At 31.2% G+C, this 25132-nt stretch overlaps 3 protein-coding genes across 3 annotated transcripts in view; 1 reads left to right on the top strand and 2 right to left on the bottom strand.

Annotated features, from left to right (window-relative positions):
• LOC139515949 (hapless 2-like) overlaps nt 1-14977 on the top strand; it is a 91246-nt gene extending 76269 nt beyond the window's left edge. The window contains exons 17-20 of the mRNA XM_071305738.1: nt 10265-10306; nt 11921-12018; nt 12604-12690; nt 13243-14977. Coding sequence (XP_071161839.1) covers nt 10265-10306; nt 11921-12018; nt 12604-12690; nt 13243-13416 — 401 coding nt within the window. The 3' untranslated portion in view covers nt 13417-14977. The remainder of the gene's footprint in view (nt 1-10264; nt 10307-11920; nt 12019-12603; nt 12691-13242) is intronic.
• On the bottom strand, nt 2973-6039 carry LOC139515955 (tripartite motif-containing protein 2-like). Its single transcript, XM_071305745.1, has 2 exons — nt 5964-6039; nt 2973-4693 (listed from the first exon to the last, which is right to left on the bottom strand). The coding sequence occupies exon 2, from the start codon at nt 4673-4675 to the stop codon at nt 2981-2983; it is 1695 nt and encodes a 564-aa protein (XP_071161846.1). The 5' UTR covers nt 4676-4693; nt 5964-6039; the 3' UTR covers nt 2973-2980.
• Nucleotides 14978-15643: 666 nt separating the features above from the next.
• On the bottom strand, nt 15644-25113 carry LOC139515965 (uncharacterized). Its single transcript, XM_071305756.1, has 4 exons — nt 24927-25113; nt 19839-19899; nt 19104-19207; nt 15644-18151 (listed from the first exon to the last, which is right to left on the bottom strand). Exons 1-4 carry the CDS (start codon nt 25089-25091, stop codon nt 18005-18007), a joined length of 477 nt encoding a protein of 158 aa, XP_071161857.1. The 5' UTR covers nt 25092-25113; the 3' UTR covers nt 15644-18004.
• Between the last annotated feature and the right edge of the window lie 19 nt (nt 25114-25132).

A 25132-nucleotide genomic window follows, 5' to 3' on the forward strand; every position in this document is an offset into this window, starting at 1 on the left:
TAGTGCAAAGTATCATGGAATGTTTTCAAATCTTATGTGCTGTGGCATACAAATCTATAGTACCATGATAAAAGATTCAATTTTAACAATATTGTGTGAATTGAAAATGTATTTTTTTTTATACAATTCCATAAGCTTTAATATTTACAAATTACATGAATTGAGAAAGTTTATTTTATTTAAATTTCAATTATTTGATAGAAATCGTGGCATCAGAAGTTGATAAATTCAGTGACTTCCCCTATAGACGATTCTCCAGCTGACATGGGGATACATTATAATTTAGACACAAGTGGAAGAGCAGACGACATTTGAGGAAATTGTTTGGCTCCATTGATAAACAACTTGTATGAACAGTATAAAAAAACAGAAAAAAGAATTACAAGTAGGACACTTACTATTAAATTATATTGTTTCACATTCTATTAATAGATAGATGGATTGGTGTTTAAGATTAATGTTTAGCAGCAAATATTACATGCATATCGGGAAATAACATGTTAAAAAACATGCCTATAGGAGTTATTCATTAGGGTACCTACAGGTACCTACAGGAGTTATTCATAAGGGGTGCCTACAGGAGTTATTTATTAGGGGTACCTACAGGTACCTTCAGGAGTTATTCATAAGGGGTACCTACAGGTACCTACAAGACTTATTCATAAGGGGTACCTACAGGTACCTACAGGAGTTATTCATGAGGGGTACCTACAGGTACCTACAGGAGTTATTCATTAGAGGTACCTACATGAGTTATTGTCTTAATTGACCTTAAAAAGAGAACATGTTAATATATTATTAATTTGAATCCTGCTTTGCACTAAACTGACAAGTTGTGCTTTGTTTTAAATGTGCAAATTAACAAGATCATAAAGATAGCAGTCCTAATTCGTTACAGATTTAATTTGTGTTTCATTTTTACTTTTAAAATCTATTAAAATGAATAATAATGAATCCACACTAGTATCCTAAAATATATCAATTTTCAGTATGCAGTGAAAATGTTGACAAAAATAGATTTTTAACAAGGGACAAATTAGAACTTTTGCTGAAAAAAAATCTATTTTGAATTGAATTGAATTTTTATCTTAGATTCAGAATCATATGCATGTGTCAAAACTAGACCATCTGTGTAATATCATGTCTCATTTTTTAATATTTTTTTTTGTAGAAATTTTTGAAGAATTCTGTTGATGAGAATGGTTTGTATTTTGAAACTACTATTATTCTTGTATTTAGTTATGTTTCCACACAATGCTAATTCTTGTATTATTGGTTTGATAATTTTATGCAGTTTGCAGGACATAATTTTTAGTACCATAATGCAGTAAAAATTTTACGCTTGAGTTTTATGGCCCAGCTACAAAGTTGTTGGGGCCATATAGTTTACCCTTGTCCATCATTCTGTCATTTTGTCATTCTGTCATTCTACATCAAACCATTATACACAATTTTTGTCGAGCCTGTGACTTTTGTCTCAGAAAGCTCGTTAAGGGGAAGTGACCCGGCAGTGGCGGCAGCGTTAGCTAACTTCTTAAAAGCTTCATATTTTAGAAGGTGGAAGACCTGGATGCTTCATACTTTGTTTATGGATGCCTCATGTTACGAAGTATCCGTCAGTATAAAGTCCAATGTCCTTGACCTCATTTTCATGGTTCAGTGACTACTTGAAAAAAAAGTTTAGATTTTTTGAAATGTTAATTTCTCTTTTATTATGAGTAATAGGATAACTATATTTGTACATGTGTGTACCATGCAAGTTCCTCTTGCCTGTCAGACAGTTTTTGTTTGACCTTGACCTCATTTCATTGATCAGTGAACAAGGTTAAGTTTTGGTGGTCAAGTCCATATCTCAGATACTATAAGCAATAGGTCTAGTATATTGGGTGTATGGAAGGACTGTAAGGTGTACATGTCCAACTGGCAGGTGTCATCTGACATTGACTTCATTTTCATAGCTCAGTGGTTATAGTGAAGTTTTTGTGTTTTCGTCTGTTTTTCTAATACTGTATGCAATAGGTCTTCTATGTTTGGTGTATTAAATGATTGTAAGGTGTACATGTCTAGCTGGCAGGTGTCATCTGACCTTGACCTCATTTTCATGGTTCAGTGGTCAAAGTTCTGTTTTTAATTTTTTATTTTTTTTCTAATACTATATGCAATTGGTCTTTGGTGTATGGAAATATTTTATGATCTATATGTCAGTCACGCAGGATTTATTTGACCTTGACCTCATTTTCAAGGTTCATTGTTTAGTGTTAATTTTTTGTGTTTTGGTCTGTTTTTCTTTAACTATAAGCAATAAGTCAACAATATTTGTTGTATGGAAGAATTGTTAGCTGTACATGCCTGCCTGGCATGGTTCGTCTGACCTTGACCTCATTTTCATGGTTCATTGGTCAATGTTTAGATTTCTTGGTTAATGTTAAGTTTATGTGACAGTTGTAATAAAGCTTTATATTTAGGACAATCAAAGCATCATACCAATGATTAGTAAAGAAGGCGAGACATTTCAGCGTGTGCACTCTTGTTTTTCTAAACTCCTCCTGATTGGTCTGATATTTGGTATGTGAGCTAACAGTGATGAGTTACATAATAAGTGTAAGTTTATTTTGGTTCTGCTAATTTTTGCAAAAATGTTTTGTTGCTATTATCTTTAAAACTGTAATAGATTGATTAATTGGTGATTAACACCACTTTCAGCATTATTGTGCTATTTCACTGCAGTCAGTTTTCAGCACCATTGACCTTCTTTGGAAAACTGACAATCTTAGTCAATTAAGATTGTAGTTGAGTGCATCTGCCATATATGGGATTGGTTAACACGACCTCAGAGTTGACAGGCTAGTGTTACAGTAGTCTTACTACTTAGACCACTCTGCCACAGCAGCCTCAAATTGATTAAATAAAAGATTGAATACCTTTGATATCAATCATCACTATGCACAGATTAAAAAATAAAATGAAAAAAAGAAATTTCTTAAATTTTATATATAAAAGCTGTATTATTGTTATCATCACTGTAAGTTGAGGCTATCATCATCCCTGTTTCTCTGTTAATGTCTATTGCCCAAGGATGTTTGATTCCATTAGCCTCTGATAGTATTGTCTTACTGGTTTTACCATCTGGTGATATTACCACAATACTGTTGTTTTCCAAAGAAGCTATATAAATGAAGCCATTCTTGTCTAATGTAAGTCCTCGTGATGTGGCAATGTCTTGATGCTCAAATGTCCAGAGAGATTCTCCAGTAATTTTATAGCAGCAGACTTTACTTTCTTTGTAATTCTTGCCATATATATTTCCTTGGAATATTGAAATATGGAACACTGCTCCCATTCCTCTTAAGATTGTATGAGACATGTCATTCAGATTCACTGTAGTACACTTGCTGTTACACTCACTGATTACTAAAGTTTGACCATTACTTGCTACTCCATAACAATTATGAGAAAGTTTGATTGTTTGAATAACTGTATTCTTTTCTATATCCACCAGTGCTGTCTGGTTTGTTGGTCCTAATGTGACAGCCACTGTGTTATTTCTGACAAAGCATGCAACTCGTGGAGTATCTTTGAATGTTACTATTTTTCTGATGAAGATGCCATCATTACTGAACAGCAGTAGTTGGTATTTTTTCTGATCAAGTATTATAAATTTACCATCAGGTAATATGAAACTGGCAATTATACTTAAAGACTTCATATCTTTTGGAATTGTCAGTTTTGTCAACAAGGATGGCTTTATTTGTTCAATTCCAGGAACATTTGGGACCAAGTGCTGAGCTTGATCTTTTCTTCCAGCCTTTACTTTTAGAGTAGAAGCGGTGGTATTGATATTAATATCTCCAAATGATTTGACATCTTGTAAAATTGTTTGAAGAGCAGAAGAAATGTTAACCTCTAGATTCCTTTCACTGAAGTTGTCTCCACTTTCTAAACGTTCTATATATTTTGCTGTTTCTGATGTTGTTTTCTCAATTTCTCTTAGACCAATATACATCTGTAGCTCTGTTGCATATTGTGTCATTTTGGTAAACTGGCTCTGCATTAGGTCTATCTGACTGGCTTGCTGTTCCATTTGTTGCAGGAGAGTGGCCATGTTTGATTTAAGCTTTGAATGTTTAGACTCTAAATCATCAAGTAAGTCTTGTTCTAATTTGTCTAAGTAATCATTGATCGACTTCCTCATATACTTGATTTCCTTAACAGCTTTAGTTTTCTGATCTTTGATGGTACTGGTCCTGGTTTTCATATACTTTATGGCTGTATCTAAGTTTTCCTTCACATTCTTCAAATCTTTTTCAAAAAGTTGTACTGAGGCAGATGATTTGACTTGCTGTAGGATATCAGACAAGGGTTTCATGTCTTGACATTTCGTGTGTTTATCAGTGACACACTGGACACAGCATGGACAGGCATGAAAAGAACAATACAGTTCATACTTCTTCTTGTGGTCTCTGCATTGACTACTTATTTCTTTCATGAATGTAGGTAACTTTTGGTAATCTTCAGCTGACATGGTTTTATGGTGTTTAGACAGATGAGACTTGCTGTGAGTTTTGTCGCATTCCCCACAAAAGAAAAACTCACAATCTGTACACCATGTGACTGCTGAGTTGGAGATTCCATCATCATGGCAAATTGTACAAAGTTTTTGGACTGATGAGGCCATTACGTTTTCTTTTTACATCTGAAATATATGAGGGAAAATTGTCTAATATGAATATGTTGGGAATGAATGAGTTATATAATAAATAATTTGCCTAAAAATATTACTGTATTAAGTAATAAGTTTCATTATGGAAGTTTCTCATTACAAAATATATACTACAGCTACATATTGAGAAACTGTAAAAAAAAAAAAAAAGATCAGTAAGATGAGAAATAAGTCAACGGCAGAATTTGTCAGTCCACTCCATAAACGAATGATTGAGAAACATTAAACAGCATATTGAATGCAACACAAAGTCATCATGGTTGAAATGGTATGTCAACTTCTGACATGAATTATTGTCCCCAAATGTGGATTTATACTATTTTTTTTATTAGTTTTGGAGACATATCAGAGAAACTTTAATCAGAGAAAACAAGAATGTTTCCATAGTACAAGGATGTCCCACTGGCACCCTCTTCAGTGGAGCGTGAAACTGGGTCAAAACCTGAAATTGGAAAAATTAGAATGATCAAATCATAGGGAACATGTGTACTAAGTTTTAAGCTAATTAGACTTCAGCTTCATTAAAAACTACCTTGACCCTAATCTTAAACCTGAAGCGGGACAGACAAACGGACGGACGAACGGACTAACAAACGGACAGACGGACTAATTGACAACCGAACGGTGTCACAGACCAGAGAACATAATGCCCCTCTAATTGTAGGTAGGGTATACTAATCAGATGGATAGTAAAATAGGTTTTATTGTCCTTAAATGATGATATTTCAACTTTGTTCTTTATTTGGCCTTTTTAACTTTTTTTTGGATTCGAGCGTCACTGATGAGACGAAACGCATGTCTGGCATAAATACAAAATTTAGTCCTGGTATGATATCTATGATGAGTTAATTTACCCTTTTCTATTTAAACTTTAAAAGAGAGAAAAAATCAACAATACAGGTAGTCTATAATATTGGTGAGTGTCCATAAATGACGATGCACAGACATGCAGGCTGATTTAGTTTTTTTCTACGTTATAGATATATATAGAAGGAAAAAACACATAGAGTTTTTTTTTCTTGCTTTGTACTTTAAAAGTTTTGACTGTTTCAGAATAATTGATCAAACAGTTATATGGATCCTCTATTTTTCAACCAGTGTGTATATTATTATGGCTCTGTCTTCTGTATATAACAATCAATGATTTCTTATTTTATGCTGTTATATATATGGACCGTGTTCCAAAATTTTAAGTTTTAACTAATTGAATAAATGAGCAATTGAATTATTTGAAAATTCTTACCATGAACATTTTGTTAGGAAGGAATTTGCACAGGGAAGTAAAATGTCCAACATCTGGGACACTTTATACGTATATTATTGATTTAAATTTGAATACTTGTCTCAACAGTTAAATGTGTGTGTATACATAGAAATTTGATAGGACTAAATATGTTTGAATTTAAATGCAATGAACAATAAGTCATTTAAATCTTTTAAAAATCTCCAAAGTGTGTTAAAAAAAAATCTAGATGACATTGTACATTTAATAAAGACAACTTTCACATTTTTTTTTATTTATTTAAAATCTTAAAAAACATTTCAAAGTTTAATTAGTTTAAGCATAACTATGTGAGACTTTCATGACAATGTAATTCCTCGATTTGCTCAAGACAGATGAGGAATTATCATTCTCAGAAATTTAAAAGAATTATATGAACATAGAATAAATTTGAAATCTGGAAAATTGATAAAAAAAATGTATGATAAAATAAATCAAATTAAGGAGTGTTAGCATGCATGTCAAAAAGGGAGAGTAGGGTGGGGGTCAGTTAGTTTACACTTAAATAAAAGCAAAAGAAACTTGAACCTCAGCTATAATGCAAGCATGGCTTGAGTACACTATAAATTTGGTTAGTTTTCATCATACATTTCTCTTCAGTTTTCCAGAATACGTAATTATTCCAGAATCAAATAATTCCTTGTTTAAAGTTCAATTACTAATTAAAAGGAATACATGTTGGTACTAGATATAGTCAGGAGAGAAAGCATTGGTTTTTGACAAAGGTTACAAATACAAGGATTCCTTGTACATTATGTCATCATACAAACTGATTTTATCTGTACGACAAAGTTGAGGTTCATGTGGACCCTTCGGCTATTAATGGCTGCATTTTCACCTCAAAATTTACTCAGAGTGCAGACAAACCTGTGATCTGAAAATGTTTTAAGACATATCATTCCCTTAGTAAATGAATAATATTCAAATGCATTGTATAATTTAGAAATTGCATAACTTAACTAGCTTTTTCAGTGCACTTTTTTTTCGTCCCTGCAGAAGATGGTAAAATTAACAAACAGTTGAGATTCCCTTGATATAATCCACTCAGGTACACAGTTTAATTCACCAATTATTGTTAGATATCTATTGTCCATCTATTGTCCGTGTCAATCAAACAGCTCACTTCAATCATTACCTGTTGGGAAGTTCTCAAACCTCTTTCCCAACTTAGTGTATTTTGGCACCTTCTGGAGGATTGAAAAAAGTGCACTGCAATATCCTGTTTTTTTATCTTATTTCCATGGAGATAATTTGGCTCCGCCCCCTTAGTCATGGTTTATTGACTTTGAATTTTTTTGTAAGTTATCATGTATTAGTGTGTGATTAGGTCAGTTCAAGGGGAACCATTAGTGGTAGGCCAATGATAATTGGTATTCAGTTGTATAAGCATTGGTACATCTCATTTCCATGGAGAATATTTGGCCCTGCCCCTCAGTCACAGTCTTATGACTTTGAAACTTATCTTAGTTTACATGTATTAGTTTGTGATTAGATCAGTTTAAGATGAACTGCTAATGTTAAAAATCAATGATATTTGGTATGCAAATTTATTTACATTTGTTTCCATGGAGATAATATAGTCCTACACCTCTTCATGCTTCATTGACTTTGAAACTTTTACATAGCTTACAAATTAATTTTTGTATTTAGGTTTGGGACCGACTTATAATAAGTCAATGATATTTGGTATGCAGTTGTATAAGCATTGGAAAATCTCGTTTACATGGAGATTGTTAAGCCATGTTACTCAGTCATGGTTCATTGACTTTGAATATTTGCATAACTTGTGTAAGATGTTAAAGTATTGCTATTTTGATTTCAACATTTGCATAATCAAAATTACAAAAAAGGCGAGACATATCTCTGTGGTAACAGTTTATTATTTTTCGAAACCATAAAAAAATATTTGAAATTTATTTATCTAGGGCATGCTGTGCCTTAAAACGTGCAACGATGTACAGATTTGTCTGTACTCAGAGCAAATTTTGAGGTGAAAATATGGCCATTTTAGGAAAAGGGTCCAAATGAACCTTAAAACTAAATTATCCTCATGCATGTGGGTGTTTATTAGTGTAAAAACTGAAGGTAACTGAGAAAATTTGATAGAAAACTTAAGACTCATTGGGATATATAACTGACTCAAAAATTACTTGTAATTGGTCCTTATTAATAGTATGAACCAGGTGCTCTGCAAAGTGCAGCTTTATACAACTGCAGAGGTCGAACCCTGAGAAGTTGGGGCAAGTATGGACACAACATTCAAGATTTTTACAGCTCTGTATTTGGATTGTGATCAAATTTTTGACATAATATTGGTTTCTGACACAAAACAAATGTCAAGGTCTTACAAATCTGTTGCGCAATGTTGTACAATTAAAGATTTCTTCTTCAAACTTGAGAAATTTGGACAAAACAAACTTGAAAACTACTATCATCCCCTTTTTTTGGCAATTAGTTCAAAACCTGACATTTTATTATACATAATTTACAAGAAGTGTAAAGTAGGTAAATCAGAACATACCTAACATTGTATGTTAAATGTTTCTGAATAACCTCCCTTACACTGCTTTTATATTGTCTTAATTGCCCATTGACCAGAAAAACCTAGTTTTCCCCTATTTTTGCCCCTAATTCCAAAATATTTTGAGCCATAACCCCCCAAAGTCAATACTAACCATCCCTTCATGGTATCGAAACTTGTACAATTTCAGATGAATTCATACAGATAAATACAAGTTATTGTTTGAAAACTACAAAAATGCTTATTTTGGGCCCCCTTTTTGGCCCCTAATTCCACAACTGTTGGGACCACAACCCCCAAAAACAATCCCAACCTTTATTTAGTGCTATTGAACCTTCTGGTAAAAACTTAAAGAGATCCATTCACCAAAACTAAAGTTATTGTCCGAAAACTAAATGCGTCTTTTGACGACGCAGACGACAACGACATGATAGCAATATAGGACACACAAAATTTGCGGTCGTATAAAAAGGACTATTACCTTAATATATCCTGTTGGAAAGATGCATGATTCCGTCTGCAGGTGAAAAATATGTACTGGTACATTCCTCCCTTATTCGGAGCACCCCTCGAGCTGCAATGGTACAGTAGAATCTGTCTACTCTCTTTCAGGATGAATGTAAACACATCAATATTTTCAAGGACAGCCCCTGCCCAAAAAGGAAGGGGCTTTAAAAAGTAAAAATCACAAGTTCTACTAATAAGTTAACAGGGCCCATTAGCAAGTCGACTCATTATTGTAATGATTGTCCTTAAATTACATTTATTATGCATCTTTTTATTTTTGATGGCACTAGAATGGAAAATTCAAAAGTCAAAATATTATACATATGAGAACATGGCTTAAATTAACTTTTTGTAGAAGTTAGGCAGCAACCATTTGATTTTCTGGGGGGGCTATGATTTTTTTTTTCTGTGCAAACTTTTTTTTCCGCCTGCGGCGAAAAACAATCTATTTTTTTCGCGACAAGTCGAAAACAATTTTTTTCTTTCAATTTTAGCATTACATATAGTGGCAGCTGAGGGTGAAACAAACAATTTTTTTTTCTCAAAATCAAAAACAAATTATTTTTTTCTCCAAAAACTGGAAACAAACTTTTTTTTCCAAAAAAAACCATAGCCCCCCCCAGAAAATCAAATGGTTGCTGCCTTATTGCCCTTCAATGACAAAATTCACCCATTTTTGTGTTTTATTTTGTTGTGTAAACGAGTAGATTATAGAGAATATGTTATCAGCTAAATAAAAGATATATTTGAAACATGGACAAAATTGTTATTCATCACCTTATTGGAGATATTCCAATGTCAGCTGTGCAGCTACATTGTACTTCATGTTTGGAATTGTTTGAAATTTTACAACACTCAATGTAAAAGAAAAACAATTGTCAAGCTTTTCTTGGCTTCTATAGCTGATGTTATCTTAAGTTTGGTAATTGATAATGTCTCATTGGTAATTATCTTTTTAACTCCAAGGATATAAATGTTCATTATACTTTCCTGACAATTAATGAAATTAAAGGAGAAAATGCAAGGAACTATAATTTATTCTAGATTGTTTTCCACTTCTACGTCATAGACAAAGTCTTCACATCATCTGTTGTGATATGAAGTCATAGGAGTTGAAAATACAGAATATTAAGTGAATTAATGGTTTTTTATTGCCTAGAAATCATCAAGTTTCGTTTTTTTATCTTATCAATGTATTTAAAATTTTATGGAGATTTTCATTTTTTTTCCTTAGAAAAAGATGATTTGAGAAAAGCCAGAAGATCTGCTGTAAAAGGTAAGATTTTTATCAAAATGATCTGAAAATAAACTTTGAAAAAGTAGTTTTCCTTAGGTATAGGTAAAAACTAAAGTTGATGGAATTTTAAATACTTGACAACAATATAGAGATTTACACACAAAAGATTTTTGACATGAATGCTAGTCTGTCCAAGATGGATATTGACCTAGGTGAGCACTCATTAGAGCCTCGTCTATGACATAATCACATGACTTGTATGTATTAATTGAGATAAGACTAACAGATTATCTTTGTTCCTGTCCTAAATCATGAATCTGATGTTCAGTGGTTGCCTTTTGTTTATGTGGTTCATAAGTGTTTCTCGTTTTTCTTTTTTTTTATATAGATTAAACTGTTGGTTTTCCCATTTGAATGGTTTTACACTAGTAATTTTTGGGGACCTTGCTGTTTGGTGTGAGCCTAGGCTCTGTGTTGAAAGACTGTACCTTGACCTGTAATAGTTTACTTTTATTAAAGTGTTTTTACTCTGATATTGGTATATACTTTCCAGATGCTTCTTTTGAACATGCTACATTAAACAACCATGACACCCTACATTGTACTACCATGACACCTTACATAGAACTACCATGACATACTACATTGTATTACCATGACTCACTAAATTGAACTACAATGTACTACCATGACTTACTAAATTGAACTACATTGTACTACCATGACTTACTAAATTGAACTACATTGTACTATCATGTCTTACTAAATTGAACTACATTGTACTACCATGACTTACTAAATTGAACTACATGGTACTACCATGACTTACTAAATTGAACTACATGGTACTACCATGACTTACTAAATTGAACTACATTGTACTACCATGACTTACTAAATTGAACTCTATTGTACTACCAATACTTACTAAATTGAACTACATTGTACTCCCATGTCTTACTAAATTGAACTACATTGTACTACCATGACTTACTAAATTGAACTACATGATACTACCATGACTTACTAAATTGAACTACATTGTACTACCATGACATACTAAATTGAACTACATTGTACTACCATGACTTACTAAATTGAACTACATTGTACTACCATGACTTACTAAATTGAACTACATTGTACTACCATGTCTTACTAAATTGAACTACATTGTACTACCATGACTTACTAAATTGAACTATATGGTACTACCATGACTTACTAAATTGAACTACATCGTACTACCATGACTTACTAAATTGAACTACATCGTACTACCATGACTTACTAAATTGAACTACATTGTACTACCATGACTTACTAAATTGAACTACATTGTACTACCATGACTTACTAAATTGAACTATATTGTACTACCATGTCTTACTAAATTGAACTACATTGTACTACCATGACTGACTAAATTGAACACATGGTACTACCATGACTGACTAAATTGAACTACATTGTACTACCATGACATACTAAATTGAACTACATTGTACTACCATGACTTACTAAATTGAACTACATTGTACTACCATGACTTACTAAATTGAACTACATTGTACTACCATGACTGACTAAATTGAACTACATTGTACTACCATATCATACTGCATATGACATAGAATTTTTATTCTATTTTAGGTCTTCGAAGAAGTTTGAACAGAAAAATACCACTACAGGCACTTCTAGATCTTGATCATGTTTTCTTTAACTACCAAAGACAATCAACTGTACTGAAGGTAAGTAGGATTATGATTGAAGAAGATTGGAACATATCTATTTTTTTTTTCTATCTCCATAGCAGAAGGGGCATTAAGTTTTATCCTTATCAATCTCTGTCGGCCATTCTGTACATACATCCCAAATTTGTTTACCTTTCTCTAATTTTAGAGTGCCTTTACCCACTCCTATAAAACTTATACACAATATTGTTTATAAAATCATAACACAGATCAAGTTTGAATGTTTGGGGCGTCATATTCTAGAGTTGTGCCGCTTTACAAGCTGAAAAAATGATGATTTTTTGGTTTCTGTTCTCTAACTTAACCAATTGTTTAATGAAACTTAAACACAATGCTTTAATATGTGGGTAACATCACTTTTACTGTTTTTGAGTTATGTCCCTTTGCAATTGGTATATGTAAGTGGTGTATCGTCTGTGTCCCATGCACACATTCATCATTTATTTTATTACTATTTCCTGAAATATCTAGGCATTGCAGTTATTATGCCATTTATTGCATAGCTTTTGTCAAAAACGTTACAAATTTCAAGCTGTTGTAGGACAAAGTGAATGCTAATGAATATTGGGGTTTTTCTTTCAGAACTCCGGACAATGTTATAGTTTATGTGGACTATTGTCTAGAAATGGTAGGAGATATAAGTTTGAGTTAGGACCATATAATGTACAGGTAAGTTGATATAGGCTCTCTAATTTGAGGATAATTTGAGTCGGAGGGGTTGCTATGTCTTAGAGGTAATACAACCATTTATATTATAAGAAAATATATAGATTTGATCATATGGTATCATTGCAAATGAATCAACTCTCCACCAGATGATTTTGAAAAAAATTACTGTAGGTCACTTCAGCAATGATAAAACCAACATTCATCTCTGTTAAATCATCATTTCTCAAAACATGGTGAAGAATTTACCTTTATTTCAAATAAAACAATACTTTGCATGATTCAAGTTGTATCCTGTCCAGATTATCAATGGTTTTTCAAACTGTAGGATGTTTTTATGCTACAACTTGTCTCAGGGATTTTCACCCTTGGATGGCATTGAAACATCATCATTTAAAAAACCATCAATAATCTATAGTTATAATGCTTCACAATAAATCCTTGCAAAATCTTTTTTTGATTCATTTGAATTTATAAGATTGTCACATCTATCAGATAAAATCATTGATTGAAATAGATATTTGCATACTACATATTTTACGGTTTTTATTTCAGATGTGTGAAAATATACAAGGGAAAGCAAGGAAACTAGTGAATCCTCAACAAATTGTTCATCCGCTACAGTTTGTAACAGAAATGAATGCTACAGCCGTACATCAATATATTACCACAGGGCCACTCTACCCCTGTCTAAATACACTTATTACATTCAAATATAACAAACATTGACTTAAATGTTCTTCCCTTGTCTAAATACACGTATAATAACATTTCAGTGTAGCAAAATTCGATTAAAGTCTGTGTAAAATCTTGTCATCATATTACTGTATGTGTCTATTTGATATGTCAATTATCATTTGTATACCAATTTTCGTTGATTTTGTCAGAATAGGTGAACCACAAATTTGATTATTGTTAATAGATTATCTTTAAGCTTATACATGTTATATGCAGATTTTAGAAAACTGAATTTGAAATATCCACAAATTAAAATGAAAGTTTTCCTCAAACAACGAAAATTGGTACCTATGAAATTTGTTGTTTTTACCCTTGTCCCTTCCGTCTATCCCATTATTGGTTAATACTTAATTCAGATAACTGCTATTTTAGAGTTTCTATAAAATGTGATTGTTAAGAAAATTTCTCAATTGACATTTAACAAATTGCTGAATGTATTTATTTCACTTTATCACTATACATTATGAAAACAGTATATCAAATTCTATTTTACAATTCCAAACTTTAAGTTCAAGAAAATGTCATAGATATTGATTTTTAAGAATTTGACTGTGGCATGGGGTAATATTTGAGACAATGAATCACTTAGATCTTTAACCATTTAAGTTCTACCTCGAAATTAAATTGTTGAAATGTTTTTTTATGTACATCATGACAATTCGATTCTTGTCAGATATGTGTAATCTGATTTTATAGTAAGAAAAACTTCCCTACATTCCTTTGATACATTGATTTATCCATTGTGTTTCAATGGGTTATTATTTCCTGTACATGTATTCCTTATCCTTTTTTGCCAATTCACAACAAAAATATCATGTGACTTTGCCTCAGATTAGATACTATTGATTGTTTGATGTAATAGTGTTGATTCTTTATTATATTCGTGGGTTTCCATATTTTATGGATTCGTGGGTAGTTTAACCTCGAATTTAAACGTTCAACAACTAAAGTTTCTACAGTGATATATGCAGACTTTGGCAAAACCACAAAAAAAATATCTTCAAAAAATGCAATCCACGATAACTATAATCACGAAAAATAAATGAAACAACTGTATATAAAAGTGTACATGTGTAATTGATGTCTTTGGGTTAATCTGATTTTGTTCAAGATTAGAAATAAGTGTAAACATTAGATATTCAAACTATATTTATCCATTTTGTGAAAATTACTTTGTTTTGGAAAATACCGTTGAAATAATTTTATCCAATTATGTAACTGTTCTCATGGCAAGTTCTTCTTAAGGTAAGATGAAATGACCCTCTGTTACTATAATTGATGAACCAAAATGTTATCAAGAAATATGAGCTATGTTGGACATCCACTGGAAATATAAAAAATGTTGTATTTACCCTAGGCTAGAGCAAAATCTATTTAAGCTGACCTAACAATGTTATTTTTAAGCAATTGTAATGATTATTTGTTATAATGTTGTTTAGTTATAATGTTATCTTAATAATATATCATAGTGCCATATAGAAACGATGGGAAAACAGTCTATTGTTGCAGTTCTATGTTTTTGCTACCTTATTGTTCATATCTGTTAAATTTGTATTGCTAAAATAAATTTTGTTGCTTGAATTGATTGTTTTGTGAGCTTATTATACTACATGCAACAAAGTTGTGTATGGTTTGATGTGTTTGACTCCTCTGTCATTCCTGTTCTTGTAATTGCAACTCCTTAAACAGGTACACCACAGGACCGAATTTCATGAAAATTTATCGGACATCCTATGTAGATGGGCATATCAGCAGGAAATTATAATTTAATTATTGCCCCTTTGTAGTTAGAAAATTGGCCTCGCATTTGATTTGTATTTGTGGGAGGGTCCATTAGTTGTTTATGGATTTTTCTTGTACATCAAAATAAAAAGTGGTATTAAAGCCAATGAGACAATTATCCTACAAAATTACACAGAGAACGTTAAAGTTAACATTAGGGATCCACTGATTTTGTTTTTCTAATCAGTGTTTGCTTCTTAGCTCATTGTTGAAGACTTTTAGCAACTTGCAAGATGAAGAAGGACAATTAAAGAGTTGTTTTGTGAAGCTATCTACATTATCCTAACAAAATAATGTGAAATAGAAGCAATTTGAGTCTTACAATATTTTTAAAACACAGGGAAGCAAGCAGCCATCAATCAATACAAAAGGTTTCAAATCTGAACATAAAAAATTGTAGTTACATGCATAATTTGTTACAAGAAAATAACAAACATATTTTTAAATCTGTTTATTTAATAATCTATAAAATTTGAAAATATAACAACTTTCTTTTGATATGTATATACATTTCTTGAAAAAATAGCAATGAGCACCTGTTCAATGAAATATAATCTGCACCATTTTAATAACAGGAAGCACCAACAGAGAAGACTTGTTTGCAGGTTAGCAGATCTAATATCCCTATAATTCTTGCAGTAAAAATGATTGAAAATACTAAATACTAATTCCAGGTCTTTACAATTTAGAAAAACATGGTTAGTGTGTTACTCAAAAAATAGAAACTATATGTATCATTCCCAATTAAGAATATGAAAAGATATAATATCTTGTATTAATTATGGCATGATATCATCTGATATGCATAAACTCATTATATGCCTACGCCAAAAATGCTTTATATCTTTGTACTGATATTTAAATATGATTAAATAAAATGTTGCATCTGCATGACAAATGTTCAATTTTTTTCAAAAGGTTTATATAAAGGAGAAGATATGATAAGGCCTTACCCCAAAAGGTATTCTGTAATTTCTGTTACAAAGATTTCAATGTGAGTCATATATTTTTCTAACATAAAGCTTTTGCTCAATTTATGATTGTCAATTTCATCATATTTATGGCATAATAAATGACATCTCTGCACAAGCATGTCAAGATTAAATCATTCAATTTATTTAAAATATATCAACAACATTTACCGTATTAAGAAAATGAAATATTTTTGCAATTCCAAAGGCCAAATAATGACTTTTACAATACTTCTTCAGCTTCCTTATCTTTTCATTTTTTTATTGACTCTGAAATCCTTTAAGTTGCAGATTATGTTAATGTAATAAAAGTTTCCCAATTGTTTTAACTGTTTTTAGCAGTATATAAACCCAAATACCAGTGATATTAACTATGTACACACAAAAAAATTGATTGAATTAAAACTATGTCACTTTATAGAATGAACACAAATTATATACATTGCATAGTATACAAATAAAACACATCAAATAAAATAACAGTAACAGTACATAAATAATTATTACTAATTACAATGGTTGCTGTTAAATGCCATGATTACCTGGTAAAATAAAACCTAATAAGTTTCCTCTTCTAAGGTCATACAGAGTCTAGACATTGGGGGTGACATTAAGTCCCCGCCTTAAAAAAAAATGCAAATGCATAAATAAGATAATATTGTTCTTTCCATTTTTTTAAATTTTTATCCATTTAAACATGTTAAAGGTAAATGTAATAAAAAGAATGACTTATCAAAATATAAAAAAAAAATCTACTTTGACTGCAAACTGACAAAAAGAACTGATAATTGACACATGTGGTTATATCTAATATGACTACTACTTTTTGTTAGAACCCATGAATATAAGATGTCACCTAAATCGTTATAGTTTTATTTTTCTCATAAATACTGTATAGTAGTATGGACAGGATCATAATAAATTACACACATAGACTAGAAAATGGAATGTTACTGTAAATACATTCAATAACATGATTCTATTAATAATATAATGTATTATCACAATAGTTCAAGTCAAACATCTGAAAAAACTAAATGCAAAGTTTACAACAATTAAAAATGCTAGAACATATGTGACCTGGACAAAAATGATAAGATTACAAATGTATGTCAAAATATTTCTATATTTACTGTCTTCAGATTACAAATCTACAAAAGATTTTTATTCAAAGGATTCACCAAACTTAGCAATGTTATTCAATTTGCATTTTCAGAATCTTAAGGACTTTGGGTAATCTCATTGATTGTACACCAAAGCGAAAATAATGTAATGTCATTGGTTGAATTTCTATTGTTTCTCAAGTTTTAAACCAATCACAACGTTTTAGTGTATGATTTTGGAAAAATCACCCAGAATGCATTAGGTTCTGAAGCGGCGAATTCTTTCGTAAAAAATATACAAGCTGATAAGACGCTTTCAAAAAATAGTTGTGTAAAAGTTTTTTCACATTTTTACAATTTTTTTTGTCCTATCAAGTATATAAATACAACCAAATTAAAAAAATGTCTGAATTCAATACAAGTGACTGACTATAATGAATGAGATTCTAAAATACCAGAAAATGGAATGTATACTATAAAATAAAACATGACCAAAATCTATAGTCAATGATACATGTATACCCAGTAGTGAAAAATTGCAAAAAAATCTGTGACAGCAGAAACTTGCCCAAAAGTTCAAATAAAAATAAAGAATCCCAGATATTTCATAAAGCTGTGAGCATTTTTATCATATGTTTATAACCAATCACAATTAACGTTACAATTCACCACTCAATCTGTCAGAAACATTGTCAGCATGCTTATAACCAATCGCAACCGACATTACAATTCACCACTCAATCTGTCAGAAACCTTGTCAGCATGTTTATCCATCAGATATTGTAAATACCCAACAACAGGATATTTCTTCTTGTATGTTCCTAAGAATACATCATCTAATCCTTTTAATTCGTTATCGGACAATGAACTCTGAAAAAAAAAAAAAAATTAAATGCATTATCATATATCATTATGTGATGCTCAGTATGCATTGATATTTCAGGACACTAATCCCATGCTCAACATACATGTACATATTGTAAAATTTCAAGGACAACAAATATGACTGCAACATACCAAGTACTCTATAGTATACATGTAAGATGTGGTATATTGTGCAACACATGTCATTTCGGGGCCTTTAATAACTGACTATGTGGTATGGTGTTTGCTGATTGTTGAAGGCAGTACAGCTGTTAATTTCTGTGTGATTTGGTCTGTTGTAGAGTTGTCTCATTGGCAATCATACCACATCTTCTTTTTTTCTATGTAATAACTGGAAAAAATAATGTATAAGCTCATAATGTAACAGTCCTCAAGAATACAGTCCCATATATGATCTGAAATGAACATATTTTTTCTGACTAAGAGCCCACCAATCCTTTTTTTATATTCCAGGAATCGTAAATGCCCCACACGTTGCAGACAATACCAACCTTTAAGTATTGGTTCTACTCAGCAAGGCCTTTGATGAACAAAAACATATAAAATCCAAGTAACTATTTTAAATTTTAAATGTTTAATTTCTGTATTCAACGATGTTGTCAACCTGTCTTGTGAACAATGTAGTTCTTTTTAAATTTGACATGTGTTCAAAGAACATTTTAATGCCCCATTTATTGACATTATGTTTTTTTCTGTGTTTGTTCGTCATGACTTTTGTTCATCCATCCACTTCAGGTAAAAGTTTTTGGTCAAGGTAGTTTTGATGAATTGAAGTCCAATCAACTTTAAAACTTAGTATAGATGTCCTCTATAATTTGATCTTTCTAATTTTAATGTCAAATTAGGGTTTTGACCAAAATTTTACAGTTCACTGAACATAGAAAATGATAGTGTGAGTGAGGCATATGTGTATTGTGGACACATTCTTATTACTCACTATATCATGATGCATATCTTTATCTTCTAATGACCAAACAGCTATGGCATAGGAAGCATCTTTTCCTGCTAGCTGGTTATAACCTGCACCCTTTCCATAAAAATCTGTAAATTTTGAAAATAACATAATAAAATGTGGTCACAAAAGTACAAGATGATTATTGTTAGTTTTCTGTATTGTTTGTTGTACATTCAAAAATATTTAAGAACAAGAGACCTTTAAAAGCAGAATTCATATAGAGGTCAACATTTTCTTCAATGATAGACAACTTTTCTTAAGTCGAGACAAACAGTTCACAGATAAAATTGAGAAAGGAAATGGAAAAGAGACAACAACCCGACTACAGAGCAGAAAACAACTGATGGCTACATGTATTGACAAAGGAAGATAACCCCAATTTTTAATAATTTCTGAAACAATGAAATTTATATTTTTAGAACAGATACTTGGTTCATTCTGTACAACATACACAACTAATGTTCATGTAATTTTATTGAAAAGTATGGTTATACACATAAGCATACATTTTTTGTTAATGTATCTTGAATATTTGAGCACATGATTTCGTGGATTGAATTATATAAAATATTGTGTTCAATTTTTTCTCTCAAAATAAGTGATTATGTCTAGTTAAGTTGATAACTATCAAGCCAGTAACATAGAAGTTATGATAGCATGAATGCAATTTTTACCCTAATAAAAAAAATACCTTGAAGAACATTAAATATAATCTACCTTTGCCTTCTGTTACATCAAAAACAACACCACGTACTGCCATATAAACTGGCTTATCAGGCTAAAAAAGAAAGCAGATCAGTTATGAATTATATCATAAAGAAATATGTATCCAGATAATATTAAAATTTTGTTGTGTTTTGATTGACATAGTGTATATAACTCACATCAAATATAGTAAAAAAAAACATATTAAAATGAAACCATAGTTAAATAAAAATGAATAACATCACTTACATTATATATGCTTACTGAATATTTTAAACATAGATGTTATTGAAGAAAAGCATACATGTACATGTTCAATTCAGCTTGTTACATTTATGAAATGTTTGAATAAAATTGAGAATTGAAATGGGGAATATTTCAAAGAGAAAACAACTTGAACAAAGAGCAGACAACAGCTAAAGGACACCAATGGGTCTTCAACACAGTTAGAAAATCCTGCAACCTGAGGTGGTCCTTAGCTGGTCCCTAAATAAAATTGTGTACTAATTCAGTTTGAAGCTCACAAACAAAAGGTTAAATTTTGTTGAAAGATTTTAATGTTGTTTTTTTTTCTAAACTGCCAAAAATTCTATAAATTTCACCTACAAATGGTTGTGATACATGCAGGGTTGGCAAAAACCCGGGTTTTATGAGTATTGCCCAGCCCAGTGGGAAATACTGGGAAAACCCGGGTTTTACTGGGTTTTAGTGGGAAATACTGGGCAATACTGGGTAATTTAAAATATTTGTCTGAATTTTAAAGAGGATTCAGTGATAAACACAAATGCAATACATTTAATAAGATATTTATACCCTATTTTGTTTGTTTAGCATTTGTCTAGATTGGCAAACTGTAAATAGAAAGCAAATAAATTATTTTTTTTCAAATGAATATAGCTCCTATTAAGAATTAACAATTACATGTATTAAAGAAACATCACATTTAAATAATGTATATGTATTGTCACTAATTAATAAGTAGTTATTCAGATTAGAACACAGATTTGTTTATGTAACAATAATCGGTCTTTTCAATTTTATAAGTGTTAATGGCATGACCCTGTAGGGTGTTTATTTAGCAATATGAATGTATAACAATTAAAATTAACAATTCACTTAAACACTGCAATAAAATGCATTTTTTAAAGTTTGGATTATTGAAACAATACTTGGTAATTAAAAGGTATCTTTAAATGTGCAAATCTTGTATTCTGCCTACATATAAAATTAATAGAGAAGAGAATGAAATTGAATTTTCTAGAAATGACTGTCAATAGTTCATTAGTTATCTGTATAAAAATTATATATTTAGCTGTTATACTATGAAACTATAGCTATAACAAGTCTTTACTATTTTGTGTTAAAATAAGCTTAAAAAATCATATTGCCCAGTAATGCCCACTATTACCCATTTCTGGGAGTATTGCCCAGCCCGGGAAAACCCGGGTTTTCCCGCCCGGGAATTCCCGGGTGGGTAATACTTTGCCAACCCTGGATACATGAACATTGTACCAATACTAAAGAATTTCTGTTTGATCAGGTTTTAAATTACTGAGTCATGGCCCTCTTAATTTTGCATTATTAAATAAAATATATAAGCGTTGTAGTGTCAGTTTGATCATTTTTTCCCCATCTCACTGACTGATGCTTTGATTAGTTTTCTTCTCAATGAATTAATTTATTAATAACATATTTATCAATTAAATAATAAACAATGTTACAATATACATGTTTGTTCTTTGATCGATATACACAACATGTATTTATTGATGTTTTTCTTTCTAAAACTTAAATAAAAAACAATGAACCTGTATCCAAGCTGTTGTACATGTTTAATCATGAGAAAATTAAAATCAATTTTAGTTAATATTTCAGTACCCCCTCCCTCCAAATATTAGATACTCATAGGTTAATATTTCTGGACCCCCCCCCATTTATTCATTATTTTCTTGGCTTAAAAATAAAATAATGAAAAAAGATATATTTCTACATGGTCATGGGTGCCTAAATGACCTACCTACATGTACAAATGTACATCAGTGCAGATTTAATCAGGTGCCTATTTGACTGCATTGAACATGTTGAAGATGCCAATTTAACTAGAATACCTTGTGTATACCGGTATACATTATGTACATGTACATACATGTATGCATGTTCCTGTATCATGTGTATATGAAGTTCTTAGAATTTCACTAACTCTCCCCACTTTCTTAAAATTTGTCCCACTTAAAAAAAATGGTTAAAATGCAGCTGAATAAAGGTCTCAAACTCCCCAAACTTGTGAAAAATTGTTAAACAACAATGCATATGATATACACAGGCACTTGTCTCAGAAACAAAAAATCCTATATACACAATATAACACAAGGTACATTGTACTTACAAATGTAACTAAGAATTTAGAAAAATGTCACCTAGTCTTGAAATTCAGTAATATGCCTATTTCTCAGTTGCCAACCCAACTAAAACTTGTTTTGTTGTAAATCTGAATTGATTTTTCTACACAATGGTTAAATTATATTTTAAGAAAGTGAAACATCAATTTAATTCAATATTAACCCTTTCGCTGCCAAACAAATTGTTAACAAAACCCCTTCAGTGCCAATGCTTTTTTTGATTGTCATAACAAGACCGCAAAAACGTCGACGTCATAGTAAAGGTATAATAGCGCCAAAAGATGTTAACTGCAAGTGGCGGGAAAATTAAACTTTTTTTTACTAATAGTCCATTTTCTTACATATAATACCGATTTTTGACTCCGAAGTTATAATATTTAGACAAGTTACGTGTAATAAGATATTTTGGTCCCGGTTCTAGTAAAAGCAACAAGATAAGGTAAAAAATTTTTTTGAGGGAGGGGTCACTATTTTATGTTTTCCATCAAACATGACAAACTAATTGCACCGATTTTAAGTTTGACTTTACTTCTTTTAGTTGCCCTCACTTGAACTAATACCAGAAATTCCCTACTATAGAGAAGGTAACCTGTCTAAAAATCATATACTCCCCAGTCAAAGTTCGGTAATACGAAAAGAGATAATGCAAATTAATTTGTCACTACTTATAAATTAAAAAAAGTTTGTGAATATTTTGTGTGAACAACTTCATTATATGAGCTTGATACAAAATTCAAGATTCATATTAACATTTCTCAAAAAAGATATTTTATTCGTCGGTGTTACATCGTCTGTCGTGTTTCTTATATTTACTACATGGTTTATGAACAATTTTACGACAGAGAGCACACATGCATATACATGTTTCGGCCCTTTCCTGCAACCAGGGACATTTCGTACAGAACATACAGAACACTCTCTTCTTTTCGACCCGGCAATTTTCTCAAATGTCGTTTTGTTCTTATTATATGATCTTCGGAATTGTCATCAAACAATTAATTGTATAAAATAAAGACCTGATCGAACATTGTCAGAGTTCTTTTAATAGGAATTTTCTATCGTATATTAATATTAAAAATAATGTGTTCATTAATTCTTGACAACCGTACAATAATAATTTACTTTGATTGTAATTTTGAATGTATAATTGTTCACAAAGTTTTCATGTTGTTTGCGGTTTTGCTATCTTTTATTTTGGAAGACAAATGGAAGAAGGGATAAATAATAAATGAGTACAGACATGCACCGATCAAAGAACATGTAGTTTACTAGGAAACATGTTACATGTATCAATTAAAAGTGTGATGTTGACCTGGAATATTAATTTGGCCGGCACAATCCGGCAATACTCTTTTTTTTACGATGCTATACAGGACATTGCATTTTCACACGATAAATACAATATTAAATATTTTCCTTGTATCTCTTGTATTATTCATGTTTAACTGTTTTGCCTTTGAAATTTATATAAAAGTATGCCGTATAAAGCCTAGAAAAATTAAACGCAGCAAAACAAAAAGAAATTAACGAAATTTATTCCATGCATTAAAATTCTCTGGTGGCGTTTTATTGGAACATGGGCATAAATGTATATTATCAACACAAACTTCTTCGTCGAATGAATTGTGAAAATCAGCACGATATAGGCAATGGTTTTGAAATTTCCCTGCAGTATTCTTTTATATGGCCTACATTCTGGTTAAATAATGTGTGATCCCTCACTCAGGAGGATAACCACGGATAAGGATTAGCAATAATCCGATGGATTCGTTATACACGAATCACGTCATTAGATAAATTACGTCATTAACATGTAGTGCACTTTTTGCGTACTTTTTCATCTTTTTATGTTTTTGATTTTTTTTTGCGCTTTTTCTAATCCGTTCTTTGTAAAGGTATTTGAATAACTTCTATCTTCTTTATTTTATGTATGTAAAATTTTATTTTTATTATATTCTTACAATTTTGGAAAGTAAATGCTTAAAAACTTTAGGCAGTTTAGGAAAGTAAGCCTAGAATATATAAATATACTAAATGGCCTACTGCAATAGCGTCGGGAAAAAAGAGTGGATTTGAAACTCTATAGTTCTAAATATTATATAATTTTATATATATTTATAAACGCATCCTTACATAATTTTATTTTCATAAATTTCATAAAAAAGCTCCCCTTTCATATCTTTTAATATTGGTAAAAAAACGCGCGAATGTTTCAAGACGGAGGAATTAGATTTATCACAAAAACGGCGACGTCATAGTACATTACGTAGTTCATAACATCATTTCAATCGGCCGATGAATCGGCCCTTTGGCACTGAAAGGAGTATGACTTTGGGCCGATCATCGGCCCTATGGCACAGAACTCGTTAATTATTTAATATTTTGAATTGTTTGTAGATTTGTTTTCATTAAAGAGGGGCGAGTTGGCCACGTACATTTACGTAAATGTACATTGATAGTGGGTCTTCCAATGGATAGAAACAAGTGCCTGTGGGCACTTTGGTGAAAAAGTGGGGCGGTTTGTCAGTAGAGCAATTTATCCTGCTTCCCCACACTGAATTTTTACAAAGAGATTGTAAATATAAATTTTGATGGAAGGAATATAATTTTTTGAAGCAAATGTATGTCCTGTTCACGGCAAACTTAACCAAATTATCCGCTCCCCCTTTTTCAGAAAAAAAAACATATTTGTTAGTCGTACATCAGATCCATCGAATTGTCTGAGTTCAGATTCTGAGAAAATCTTTGCAGGTTCATTTTCGTTCTTTCCTGCTATTTCAATTTCAATCTGTTTGTATTTTCCTTTTATATTTGTGAAAATAAGAAAAAGTAAAACAGCTGTCAAAACTTGGCTGGTGGCTGCCATTGTTGTTGTTGAAATGATTTGATAAAACAGAACATTTGATT

This window comes from Mytilus edulis, chromosome 3 (genome assembly GCF_963676685.1).
Source record: "Mytilus edulis chromosome 3, xbMytEdul2.2, whole genome shotgun sequence".
Taxonomy (NCBI): Eukaryota; Metazoa; Mollusca; class Bivalvia; order Mytilida; family Mytilidae; genus Mytilus; species Mytilus edulis.

Excerpts from the sequence above, each read along its gene's own strand:
- LOC139515955 (XM_071305745.1), bottom strand. The coding sequence starts at position 4,675 with ATGGCCTCATCAGTCCAAAAACTTTGTACAATTTGCCATGATGATGGA.
- LOC139515965 (XM_071305756.1), bottom strand. The coding sequence starts at position 25,091 with ATGGCAGCCACCAGCCAAGTTTTGACAGCTGTTTTACTTTTTCTTATT. Across the intron at positions 19,208-19,838 it reads TGATGTAACAGAAGGCAAAG|ATTTTTATGGAAAGGGTGCA; the intron begins GTAGATTATATT and ends CAAAATTTACAG. Across the intron at positions 18,152-19,103 it reads AAGATATGCATCATGATATA|AGTTCATTGTCCGATAACGA; the intron begins GTGAGTAATAAG and ends TTTTTTTTTCAG.